Here is a 13,963-nt window from a genome sequence, read left to right as displayed (position 1 = left end):
CCCTAAGATACTCTTATGAGATGAAAACACAAAGTGTTTCACCAGGTCACTGAAAAGTTTTGTTCTGCCCAGGGTCTCCCAGCAAGGGAGAAGAGGTGGGATTCCACTCAGGTAGCATGGCTCCAGAGCCCAGTGCTTTTAACCACTGTGATCCACTGCCTCAAGAGATTCATTTAGAAGGGAAGGCTCTGAAATGTATTGAAAGTTTGGTATGATTTATACACAGAAACTGGAGGGAACCTAACCCTTAGGTAGACTGGGATGCTGAGAATATATTTTAGGGAACTTCTTAAAAGGCAAAGTGGAGCTGAGAGCACTGGAGGTCAGGAATTGGAGATTTATATCCCCAAGAGACTGGCCCAGTGTTGCCCAGCTCAGTGGAAGAAACTGAGCTTCCATGTAGCCAATCACTGGAGGTTTATCAAGGGGTGGGAAGGTTGCAAAAGAATGAAGTAAGAGCACACTTGAACATCTTCCAGGTAAGCTATGCTGTTAGATGAGTTTTATACATAAAAGTTTCAAAACAATCAGGGGGAGGGTAAAGAAGAGAATTCTGAGTAGGATGGCTCTGGCCTATGGACTTGTCCTACTTTGAGGACATTGCTCCCTATTCCCCACAGTCTGCTTGTTGCAACCTCCCCCCAGACCTCCATCCTCATGGCTTGGCATGAAGAACTTTAGTCAAGTTCTGGGTCAGATCAAAATTCCTTTCTCCCTAGAGGACCTGATGACAGTTGGCAATCATGCTGTCACTCTCCCTAGCAATGGCTGCATGCACATCTCTTCCCAAGTTATCAGGTTTACTCTGATTTATTTAGCCTTGGCTGGAGAGAACATAAAGATTATCAGATAGTGTCCATCTCTCTGAAAGTGTCCTGGGCAGCACACTCTCACATTTTAGGAAAGCAGGTCCCTCGATAGGAAAGGTAGCTGCATTTAAGGGAAGAAAAGGTTTGTAGTGCCTTTGGGAGGGCATTGAGGTGGTAAACCTTCCACTTCCAGTTCAGGACAATGATTGCTAGCTCAAAACATTTTTTTTTTCAGTAGGGACATTGTGTTTGTGTGTTTGTATTTGGGAATCTTGCATTTCTGATGTGTATCTCTGTTTCTGGGTTGGAGCTTGACATTCTGCTTGGGCCTGTTTTTTTTTTTTTTTTATTGCAAAGCTATGAAAGCTGCTGAGATCTGACTCCATCACCTTTGCCTCCCCACCCTACACAGGACATAAGCACATGATCTTCAGTCTTTTATTTGCATACTCTACTAGCCCTGTCTTCATTGGAGGGAAGTGACTGGCCAGATCTGGGCTGTCTTGCTGGCTGCCTTCCTTGCTGGGCTCCAACTTATCTCCTATGTACACAGCCCTTGGAGTTCAGAGGCCTCTGCTGACCTCTGCCCAACCTCTCCTCTGCACCCAAGCCCCCAGTGATACATACAGGAGCAGAGGCAGGCAAGGACTAGGAGACAAGACAGAGGCTGGAGACAGGCTGCAAAAGGGCTCAGAACCCCAGCACACCTCCCTGTCCCAACTCTGTCCACCACCTGCTGTGGCCACAGCAAAAGAAGAGAGAGCTAATAAGACAGTAAGGCCGGGTACCTTGTGGACAGTGGTGTCATTAGCTGCGACGCCTAAGATGTCTCAAGAGATGGGAGAGCTCACCCAAACCAGATTGCAGAAGATCTGGATTCCACACAACGACAGCAACAGCAGACTGCAACGGAGAAGGGGCTGTAAGTGGGATTTGCTTCTGTGGGCTTCAAGGTTGTGGCGGTAGAGTGGGTGTAGAAGATCAAAGGACATGGCCCCCTGTCCACCCCCACCCTAACCTGAAAGTTGGAATAGATGAGCAGCTGGATGAAATAGCTGTAGGGTAACAAGATGCTAATGTCAAAAACAGAGAAAGAAAGAAAGAGAGAGGTGAATACAGAGAAAGAATGATGGTTATGTAAAGACCATCTCAATCAGAGGGATTTTTGACTAGGAATTTTTTCTTTTATCCAGAGCTTATTTGGAATACTTCTTGTTTGAAATCTGACAGTTCTAGATCAGTGCTAGCCTAAATGTTTTATTTTGGTGACCTCAGTGAAATGTCTGGAAGTTTGTACTGTCTGATAGCAGTTGGGTGAAATAAAGTTCTTGGCATTGTTTCTTAGAGGACAGGTGCTGGGTACACAACAGTTCCATATCATTGGTCGGTTTTGCTCCTCCCCTTTCTCAAACCTCCTTGAGAAACTGGGTTTAACTGGGTTGGAAAAGGCTGGGTACCCTGCCTGACTGGGTTGGAAAAGGCTGGGTGTTCTGTCTCCTGCATTGCCTTCATGGCACATATGGACACGTTTGCTGCTCTAGGAATATGAGGGAGAAGACACCCAGGGAAAGACTACGGGTGGAATGTTCACTTTGAAATTTTAAGAGAGACTAGGTTCAAAGGGGGAAAGCAAACAAAACCTATAAATATATTTTTAAAGTAGATTATACCATTTCCCATAGATAACAGGGGACAGTTTGCAGATCAAGGTGTTTCCAGCCCAAGAACTTTGACCTGAGGAGCCATAAGGTGTGTGGAGATAAGACAGCTGTGGACTGTGGGACCCAGACATCTTAAAGACCAGCTGACCAAGCTTCCACTATGCTAATACTAGAGGAGGTCCAGGCTCACAGCTAGTGAGAGGAAGATACAGGAAAATGTAGGATGTTAAATATACTATGTAGAATGGAGGGTATGGATGGAGGGAGAGAGGGAAAAAACCTAGCATTCTGTTCTTCCTTTTCCTCTCCATCAGCAGTTTCAATCACTCATCTGGAGATCAAGGAGCCTGGATGACACTGAAAATTACATTCCACCCTCTCCCACCAAGCCACTTTTATTCCTTCTAAGAGGCTATTGGGTTTAGCTGGCAAGCAGGCAAGCCACTCTCTGCATACCTGGGTCCTCTATAGTTAGAGCCCTTATATTCCTGGGAACTCTTGTCTTTCAGTTGGAGAAATAATATACATAAATCACATAATATAGTCTCTGTCATATAGAGGATGAAAAATAAATATGCATTCACTTTATTTTAAGAGCTTGTCTCTCCTCAGCTATAAGACATAATAACTACTTCCCCATGTTCTTGGGGTGTTCAGTGATTCAGACTGCCTAGCTTTGAGTCCCGACTCTGCCACCTCCTGCCTCTGTGACCCTGGATATCTGGATCCCTCTTAACTTACCCGTGCTTCCATTTCCTCATTGGTAAAAAGAAGTTAGTAATAGTGTTGTGAGGATTAGAAAGCTAAACCATATAAAATGCTTAGAAGAATGTCAGGTGCATAGTAAGTACTCAATATTACTGTTATTATTTGAACAAGAAGGTGGGTGTGTTGTCTTTTGCCCATCATATCCCCAGCATCAAGCCTGAAGCCTGGCACATAGCAGATACCCAGTAAATGGCAGCTCTGTGCTACAACCACTCTACCTTCACCATAGCAAAGTGTGGGGATCTGTGTGTACAAGATGACTCATAAGTGATTGACTGAATTATGTCAGACCACAGATATAATAAACTTAGTGACATGGGGGTGGTAGAGGTACACAATTATTTAATGACTATTTTGAGGATTAAATGCATTAGTGTGTAAAGTTCTTGAACAACTGTGTATTATCGTCTATAACTTTTTTTCCTCATTCAACACTACATTTTGTGGCATCTATAATATTGTTGCATGCAATTGTTTATCTTCTTTGCTGTATAATATTATGTTTTGTGAATATCCCATGATTTATTTTCCATCTTACTGTTGATGTATATTTATGTGATTTCTAGTTTAGGGTTATAAACAATTACACAATGAAAATTTTTGTCCCCATAAATTTTGGAATCAGTTTTTCAAATTACACACACATACATACAACTTTTGGTGTTTTGATTGGAACTGGAATTACAATCAATCTATCAGTTTAAGGAGAGTTAACATCTCTGTGATATTGAGTCTTCTGTAAATACGGTGTGTCTCTATTTAGACTTTTTTGATGTTATTTGAGCGAAGTTTTATAATTTAAAAGGGCTTATGTGTCATTATATTTTTTGTTTATTTTGTTGCTATTGTATACCTTGATAGAAAATTACATTTTATACGAATTTATTGCTAATGTATACAACTATAATTGTGGGGTTTTTGTGTATTGCATTTGCAACTAACAAACTTGACAAACTTAATTTTGATAATTTATATGTAAATGACAGCTTTCTTTTTTCCCTTCCAATCCTCACTTTTTAAAATCTCTTATTCTTATATTACGTCACTGCTAGGACCTTCTACCTTCAACACATGAACACCAATGTCGAATAGAAATGTTAATATTACTCATGTTTATTTTGGACTTAATTTTAAAGGTAATGTTTTTAAAGTTTCACCACTGAGTAAGCTTGCTGTAATTTTTTTTGTACTTACCACTTGACAGATTAAGGAAGTTCCAGTTTGTTCTTAGTTTGCCAACAGGATTTTTTAAAGATGAGTAGATATTGAATTTTATAAACATGTTTTATGTATCCACTGAGATGACTGGTTGCTTTTCTGTTTTAATCTGTTAATGTGAATTACACTAGAGATTTTTCTTGTTTTTAATTTGTCTTGAAGTCCTAGGATAAATAATACTGGATTTTGTTCATTAATATTTTGTTTAAGGATTTGGCATTTTGTTCATAAATGAGATTGACCTGTACTTTTTCCATTCTCATTGTTACCTGTTTGACTTTCGTGTCATAAAATGAAGTGGGAACTATTTCCTTTCATTCTATTTTCTGACAGAGGTTATCCAAGGAACTATTTGTTCTTTAAATATTTGGCACAACTTCCAGGTAAAAACATCAGGCCAGGTGTTTTCTTTGTAGGAAAAAAAATAATTGATACAATCTTTTGAATAATTATAGAATCATTCAAGTTTGCTATTCCTTCTTGTCAGTTTTGTTAAATTATGGTTTTTTTAGGAATTTTTCTATTTCACATAACTTTTCAAATTTATTTGCATAAACTTATATCTGTATTTTTAAAAATCTCTATTTCATTTGCAATTATATCCTCTTATCCTTGTTTATTTGTACCTTCTTTTTTTATTCTCGATCAATATTGCCAGAAGTTTGTCACTTTTATAAATTTTTAAAAATAGTCGACTTTTGGCCTTCTGATTCTCTGTTATGTCTCTGGCTTTTTATTTAGCCATTTTCCTCATCATTATTCTTTTTTTCTACTTTCTTTGGACTTACTCTGTTTTTCTTTTCTAACTTCTGAGGTTGGATGCCCAGCTTATTAATTTTCAGACTTTCTTCCTTTTGAATATAAGCATCTGATGCTATAATTGTCGTACTAAACAGATTGGTATTCCACAGATGCACAGTTGTATGGACATATGAATTTTTAAAGTATTTCCAGACTATTTGGTAAATGGACACTGCTCAGGGCTTTCTTCGTTTCTCTATCACTCAGCTGCCCTGGCCACCTCAGTCCCTTTCTCAGGACTGCGAATACATGTAGATTATCATCTAGCAACTGAAGAGTTAATGCCTGACACAGAAGGAGTCCTCTAGAAATTGGTGCCAAGCACTTGGGCCAGCTTCTGTTTTGCTAGATCAGTGCCCTTACCATTTCCAGTCTGATTTCATCCTTCCTCAAGAACAAACTGTATGATTTCAATTCTTTGATATCTATTGAGATTTGCTTTATGGACCAACATATGGTAATTTTTGGTAAAAATTCCATGAGCACTTGAAAAAAAAGTACATTTTACAATTCAATTAAGAATACTATATACTTCAATTAAGTCATATTTGTTAATCTGGCTCAAATGCTATATATTCTTCCAAGATTTTGTCTGCTTGTTGATAGGAAAAATTTATTAATGCCTCCTTGTAACTATGTCAATTTTGAAGCTTTGTAAATAGCTACAAATTTAGAATTGCTATATATTTCTGGTAAACTGAATATTTATCAATGTGCAAGGAAATTTCTGCTAACCTAGTATAATTGACATTTTGTCCTACAATTTTTTCTGATATTGTTATATGTATATTTGCTTTATTTAGCTTTATATTTACCTGTATATCATTCATACACTTTCAAATAATGTTTTTACCATTTTAGTGAAGTGTAGTTAACTTATAATGTTGTGTTAGTTTCAAATGTGAGCAATTCAGAATATATATGTATATATATATTCTTTTGCAGGTTCTTTTTCATTAGAGGTTATTATAAGATATTGATTATCATCAATCAATAGTTCCTTGTGCTATACTGTAGGCCCTTGTTGTTTATCTATTTTATATAGGGTTGCATATATTAATTCCAAACTCCTAATTTATCTCTCCCCTAACTCCCATGATCTTCTTTGGTAACCATGTTTCTTTTCTGTTTGTAAGTCTATTTCTGTTTTGTAAATAAGTTCACTTGTATGATTTTTTTTTAATTCCACTTATAAGTGATATCATATGATACTTGTCTTTCTGTCTGGCTTACTTAACATGATAATTTCTAAGTTCATCATGTTGCTGAAAATGCTATTATTTCATTCTTTTTCATGACTAACATTCCATGATAAATATGTATCACATCTTCTTTATTCATTCATCTTTTTTTTTCATTCATCTGTTGATTTAGGTTGCTTCTGTGTCTTGACTATTGTAAATAGTGCTGCTGTGAACATAGGGATGCATGTGTCTTTTCAAATTAGACTTTTCTCTGGGTTTATGCCCAGGAATGAGATTGTTGGGTCATATGGCAACTCTATTTTTGGTTTTTTAAGGAACCTCCATGGGGTTCTCCATAGTGGCTGAAGTTTACATTACAACCAATAGCATAGGAGGGTTCCTTTTCCTCCACATCCTCTCCATCATTTATAGACTTTTTAATGATGGCCTATAAGAAAAAATGTTTCTGATAGAGATAAAATTCACATACCATAAAATGCACTGTTTTAAAGTGTACAACTTAGTAGTTTTTAGTATATTCACGTGGTTATGTACCATCATTACTAATTCCAGAACATTTTTATCACACCCTCCCAAAGAAACCCCATACCCTTTAAATGTCATTCCAGATTCCCCCCTCCCTTCAGCCACTGGCAACCCACTAAAATCTACTTATTGTAACCATATATTTGCCTATTCTGGACATTTCACATTAATGGAATCATACAATATATGCTTTTTTGTATCTGGCTTCTTCCACTGGGCATAATATTTTCAGTTAATCCATGTTGTAGTGTGTGTAGATACTTCATTCCTTTTTAAAGCTGAATAATATTCTGTTATATAGATATACAACATTTTGTTTAGCCAATTCAAATATGAATTGGGGGAAATTCGGTTTGATTCCACTTTTGACTATTATGAACAATGTTGCAATGAACATTTGTGTACGAGTTTTTGGGTGGACACATGTTTTAATTTCTCTTGAATATATACATTGAAGTAAAAATGCTAAGTCCTCTGGTAATTCTATCTATTAATACAATGCTTTAAGGAACTGCTAAACTGGTTTTTCAAGTGGATTCATGTTTTACATTTCTAAAAACAACATATGAGGATCCTAATTTCTCTATATCTTCACTAACTGCTGGTTTTGTCCATTTTTTAAAGTATAGTCTTGTAGAGGATGTTCAATCTGCACTTGAGAAGAATCTCTAATCCCTTGAATATATTTCTCAATTCCACTGTATAATCGTATGGGATTTGATTTAGGTCATACCTGAATTATCTGGTGGTTTTCCCTACTTTCTTCAATTGAAGTCTGAATTTGGCATGCTCTGAGCCACAGTCAGCTCCCAGTCTTGTTTTGCTGACTGTATAGAGCTTCTCCATCTTTGGCTACAAAGAATATAATCAATCTGATTTTGGTAGTGACCATCTGGTGATGTCCATGTATAGAGTCTTCTCTCGTGTTTTTGGAAGAGAGTATTTGCTATGACCAGTGCATTCTCGTGGCCAAACTCTGTTAGCCTTTGCCCTGCTTCATTCTTTACTCCAAGGCCAAATTTGCCTGTTACTCCAGGTATCTCTTGACCTCCTACTTTCACATTCTAGTCCCCTATAATGAAAAGGACATCTTTTTGGGGGTGTTAGTTATAGAAGGTCTTGTAGGTCTTCATAGAACCGTTCAACTTCAGCTTCTTCAGCATTACTTGTTGGGGCATAGACTTGGATTACTGTGATATTGAATACTGTGCATCTCTGGTTGTGCTTTACTAGAGCATCCGTGAAGAGATACCCCACATCCAAGGTAAGAGAAAACCAAGTAAGATGGTAGGCACTAAGAGAGGGCATCAGAGGGCAGACAGACTGAAACCACGATCACAGACAACTAGCCAATCTGATTACATGGACCACAGCCTTGTCTAACTCAATGAAACTAAGCCATGCCGTGTGGGGCCACCCAAGACGGACGGACCATGGTGGAGAGATCTGACAGAATGTGGTCCACTGGAGAAGGGAACGGCCAACCACTTCAGTATTCTTGCCTGAGAACCCCATGAACAGTATGAAAAGGCAAAAATATAGGACGCTGAAAGATGAACTCCCCAGGTCAGTAGCTGCCCAATATGCTACTGGAGATCAGTGGAGAAATAACTCCAGAAAGAAGGAAGGGATGGAGTCAAAGCAAAAACAACACACAGTTGTGAATGTGACTGGTGATAGAAGCAAGGTTCGATGCTATAAAGAACAATATTGCATAGGAACCTGGAATATTAGGTCCATGAATCAAGGTAAATTGGAAGTGGTCAAACAGGAGATGGCAAGAGTGAATGTCGACATTCTAGGAATCAGTGAACTAAAATGGACTGGAATGGGTGAATTTAACTCAGATGACCATTATATCTACTACTGTGGGCAGGAATCCTTTAGAAGAAATGGAGTAGCCATCATAGTCATCAAAAGAGTCCGAAATGCAGTACTTGGATGCAACCTCAAAAACTAGAGAATGATCTCTGCTCATTGCCAAAGCAAACCATTCAATATCAAGGTAATCCAAGTCTATGCCCCGACCAGTAATGCTGAAGAAGCTGAACTTGAACAGTTCCATGAAGCAAAGGTCTCAGAGTTCTACACTGATTGCTGTATATCTCTAGCAATGTTTTTTAACATCTTTTCATCTGATATTAGTATAGTCACTTCATCTTTCTTCTGGTTGCTCCTTTTGTGATATACTTTATACATTCTTTTACTTTTAATGTATCAGTATCTTTGAATCTAAAGTGTATTTTCTGTAGGCATCATAAAGCTGGATCTTGTTTTTTTAATCCAGTCTGACATTTTCCACCTCTTTATTAGATTGCTGGATCCATTAACATTTAGTATTATTATTGATGTAGCTGGATATAAATGTACCATTTTTAAATTTTCTATATAGATATGTCATTTCCCCATATTTCTCCTTTCTTTTGTGTTAATTTTACCTAGTTTAATATTTAATTCCTTTAAATATTTTTTTCACTAAACATTTTTGAGATATTTCCTTAGTGGTTGCTCTAAGGCTTTCCATACACATCTTAACTATTAGAATCTACTTTCAGTTCAGTTCAGTCGCTCATTTGTGTCCAATTCTTTCTTACCCCATGAACCGCAGCAAGCCAAGCCTCCCTGTCCATCACCAACTCACGGAGTTCACCAAACTCATGCCTATTGAGTTGGAGATGCATCCAGCCATCTCATCCTCTGTCGTCTGCTTCTCCTCCTGCCCTCAATCTTCCCCAGCATCAGGGTCTTTTCAAATGAGCCAGCTCTTTGTATCTGGTGACCAAAGTATTGGAGTTTCAGCTTCAACATCAGTCCTTCCAATGAACACCCAGGACTGATCTCTGTTAGGATGGACTGGTTGGATCTCCTTGCAGTCCAAGGGACTCTCAAGAGTCTTCTGCAACACCACAGGTCAAAAGCATCCATTCTTCAGCACTCAGCTTTCTTTATAGTCCAACTCTCACATCCACACATGACTACTGCAAAAACCATAGCCTTGACTAGATGGACCTTTGTTGACAAAGTAATGCCTCTGCTTTGTAATATGCTGTCTAGGTTGGTGATAACGTGCCTTCCAAGGAGTAAGCGTCTTTTAATTTCATGGCTGCAATCACAATCTGCAGTAATTTTGGAGCCCCCCAAAATAAAGTCAGCCACTGTTTCCACTGTTTCCCCATCTATTTGCCATGAAGTGGTGGGACTGGATGGCATGATCATAATTCTCTGAATGTTGAGCTTCAAGCCAACTTTTTCACACTCTTCTTTCATTTTCAAAAAGAAGCTCTTTAGTTCTTCTTCACTTTCTGCCATAATGGTGGTGTCATCTGCATATCTGAGGTTATTGATATTTCTCCCAGCAGTCTTATTCCAGCTTGTGCTTCATCCAGCCCAGCCTTTCTCATAATGTACTCTGCATAAAAGTTAAATAAGCAGGGTGACAATATGAAGACTTAATATACTTCTTTTCCTATTTGGAACCAGTCTGTTGTTCCATGTCCAGTTCTAACTGTTGCTTCCTGACCTGCATACAGGTTTCTCAAGAGGCAGGTCAGGTGGTCTGGTATTTCCATCTCTTTCAGAATTTTCCACAGTTTATTGTGATCCACACAGTCAAAGACTTTGGCATAGTCAATAAAGCAGAAATAGATGTTTTTCTGGAACTCTCTTGCTTTTAAGTTGATCCAGGGGATGTTGGCAATTTGATATCTGGTTCCTCTGCCTTTTCTAAAACCAGCTTGAATATCTGGAAGTTCACGGTTCACATATTGCTGAAGCCTGGCTTGGGGAATTTTAAGCATTACTTTACTAGCGTGTGAGATGAGTGCAATTGTGCGGTAGTTTGAGCATTCTTTGACATTGCCTTTCTTTGGGATTAGAATGAAAACTGACATTTTCCAGTCCTGTGGCCACTGCTGAGTTTTCCAAATTTGCTGGCATATTGAGTGCAGCACTTTCACAGCATCACCTTTGAGGATTTGAAATAGCTCAACTGGAATTCCATCACCTCCACTAGCTTTGTTCGTAGTGATGCTTCCTAAGGCCCACTTGACTTCACATTCCAGGATGTCTGGCTCTAAGTAAGTGATCACACCATCGTGATTATCTGGGTTGTGAAGCTCTTTTCTGTACGGTTCTTCTGTGTATTCTTGCCACCTCTTCTTAATATCTTCAGCTTCTATTAGGTCCATACCATTTCTGTCCTTTATTGAGCCCATCTTTGCATGAAATGTTCCCTTGGTATCTCTAATTTTCTTGAGGAGATTTTGAAGAATTTACTTTAGATTTAATCTAACTTAATTCCAGTTAGCTGTAGAAATGTTACCCCTATATAGCTATATTCCATTTTATTTCTGTGTTATTATTTCATACATATCATATCTTTACAGGCTAAAACCCCCAATAAATTGTTATTAATTTACAAAATTTTATGTTTTATTTTTAATATAAATTTATTTATTTTAATTGAATACTAATTAATTTACAATATTGTGTTGGCTTTGCCATACATTGACATGAACCCGCCACGGGTGTACATGTGTTCCCCATCCTGAACCCCCCTCGCACTTCCCTCCCCAGCCTATCCCTCTGGGTCATCCCAGTGCACCAGCCCCGAGCACCCTGTATCATGCATCGAACCTGGATCGTCAATTCGTTTCACATATGATAATATACATGTTTCAATGCTGTTCTCCCAAACCATCCCACCTCACCCTCTCCCACAGAGTCCAAAGGACTGTTCTATACATCTGTGTCTCTTTTGCTGTCTCGCATACAGGGTTCTTGTTATCATCTTTCTAAATTCCATATATATGCATTAGTATACTGTATTGGTGTTTTTCTTTCTGGCTTACTTCACTCTGTATAATAAGCTCCAGTTTCATACACCTCATTAGAACTGATTCAAATGTATTCTGTTTAATGGCTGAGTAAAAAATTTTATGTTTTAAAGAGTCTGAGAAAATTAAAGAGAGCACATATATAAAGTTTATTATATTGATATTTACTGTCTGATTCTGTTCATTTGTTACTGTGAATTTGTTCCTGTGGGTTTGAATTATAACTCTTTGCTTCATGACTTGATTAGCCTATTTTAGTGAAGTTGATTTCTCTGCAGTGTGAAGCCTTTGGTGTTATTTCCTGAAGGCCATGCAGCTTCCCTGGTGGCTCAGTGGTAAAGAATCTGCCTGAAATGCAGGAGATCTAGGTTTGATCCCTGGGCTGGGAAGATCCCCTGGAGGATGGCATGGCGACCCACTCCAGTACCCTTGCCTAGAGAATCCCATGGACAGAGAAGGCTGGTGGGCTGCAGTCCATAGGGTCACACAGTGTTGTACATGACTGAGGTGACTCAGCAGCAGCAGCAACTTGGAGGGCAAAGCCTTCAGCCTCACTTTGACTATCTCTTTCCCTGATTACTCTATAAAGCTATCAGTTTCATCTGGTATTACACTCTGGGATTTACAAATTACAAGCTGATTGCTATTATATTTTACAATGCCCTTAAAGCATGCATTGCTCAGCAGCAGTGTTATCTAATTAAACTCTGGCACAGATAGTCTTTGAGGTTAGCTCTGACCCCAGGAGGGCTCTTCTTAATAGGCTCTTTCTCTGGTTCTCTCTCAAAAAAGATGTCCTTTTCATTATAGGGAACTGGAATGCAAAAGTAGGAAGTCAAGAAACACCTGGAGTAACAGGCAAATTTGGCCTTGAAGTACAGAATGAAGCAAGGCAAAGGCTAATAGAGTATTGGCAAGGAAAGCACTGGTCATAGAAATCACCTTCTTCCAACAACACAAGAGAAGACTCTACACACGGACATCACCGGATGGTCAACACCAAAATCATATTGATTATATTCTTTGCAGCCAAAGATGGAGAAGCTCTATACAGTCAGCAAAAACAAAACCGGGAGCTGACTGTGGCTCAGATCATGAACTCTTCATTGCCAAATTCAGACCTAAATTGAAGAAAGTAGGGGAAACCACGAGACCATTCAGCTATAACCTAAATCAAATCCCTTACGGTTATACAGTGGAAGTGAGAAATAGATTTAAGGGACTAGATCTAACAGAGTGCCTGATGAACTATGGATGGAGGTTCGTGACACAGGAGAGAGGGATCAAGACCATCCCCAAGAAAAAGAAATGCAAAAAAAGGCAAAATGATTGTCTGAGGAGGCCTTACAAATAGCTGTGAAAAGAAGAGAAGCAAAAAGCAAAGAAGAAAAGGAAAGATATTCCCATTCGAATTCAGAGTTCCAAAGAATAGCAAGGAGAGATAATAAAGCCTTTCTCAGTGATCATTGCAAAGAAATAGAGGAAACTTATAGAATGGGAAAGGCTAGAGATCTCTTCAAGAAAATTAGAGATACCAAGGGAACATTTCATTCAAAGATGGGCTCAATAAAGGAGAGAAACGGTATGGACCTAACAGAAGCAGAAGATATTAAGAAGAAGTGACAAGAATACACAGAAGAACTCTACAAAAAAATATCTTCATGACTCAGATAACCACGATGGTGTGATCACTCACCTAAAGCCAGACATCCTGGAATGTGAAGTCAAGTGGAGCTTAGGAAACATCACTACGAACAAAGCTAGTGGAGGTGATGGAATTCCAGTTGAGCTATCTGCGAAAGTGCTGCATTCAATATGCCAGCAAATATGGAAAACTCAGCAGTGGCCACAGGACTGGAAAAGGTCAGTTTTCATTCCAATCTCTAAGAAAGGCAATGCCAAAGAATATTCAAACTACCGCTCAATTTCACTCATCTCACATGCTAGTAAAGTAATGCTCAAAATTCTCCAAGCCAGGCTTCAGCAACACGTGAACCGTGAACTTCCACATGTTCAAGCTGGTTTTAGAAAAAGCAGAGGAACCAGAGATGAAATTGCCAACAACCACTGGATCATCGAAAAGCAAGAGAATTCCAGAAAAACATCTATTTCTGCTTTATTGACTAAGCCAAAGTCTTTGT

The 13,963-nt window shown here is 38.6% G+C and overlaps 1 protein-coding gene across 4 annotated transcripts in view; it reads left to right on the top strand.

Moving 5' to 3' along the window:
- PFKFB1 (6-phosphofructo-2-kinase/fructose-2,6-biphosphatase 1) overlaps nt 1–13,963 on the top strand; it is an 82,858-nt gene that overhangs the window by 2,789 nt on the left and 66,106 nt on the right. The window contains exon 2 of one of the 4 annotated variants that reach the window (XM_081565504.1): nt 1,222–1,731. The exons of the other annotated variants lie outside the window; for them this stretch is intronic. Within the exon in view, the coding sequence (XP_081421630.1) occupies nt 1,353–1,731 (379 nt within the window). The 5' untranslated portion in view covers nt 1,222–1,352. The remainder of the gene's footprint in view (nt 1–1,221; nt 1,732–13,963) is intronic. 4 annotated transcript variants of the gene reach the window in all.

This window comes from Giraffa tippelskirchi, chromosome X, assembly GCF_054371585.1.
Source record: "Giraffa tippelskirchi isolate mGirTip1 chromosome X, T2T-mGirTip1v1.2.pri, whole genome shotgun sequence".
NCBI lineage: Eukaryota > Metazoa > Chordata > Mammalia > Artiodactyla > Giraffidae > Giraffa > Giraffa tippelskirchi.
This window is presented reverse-complemented; position numbering and strand designations above follow the sequence as displayed.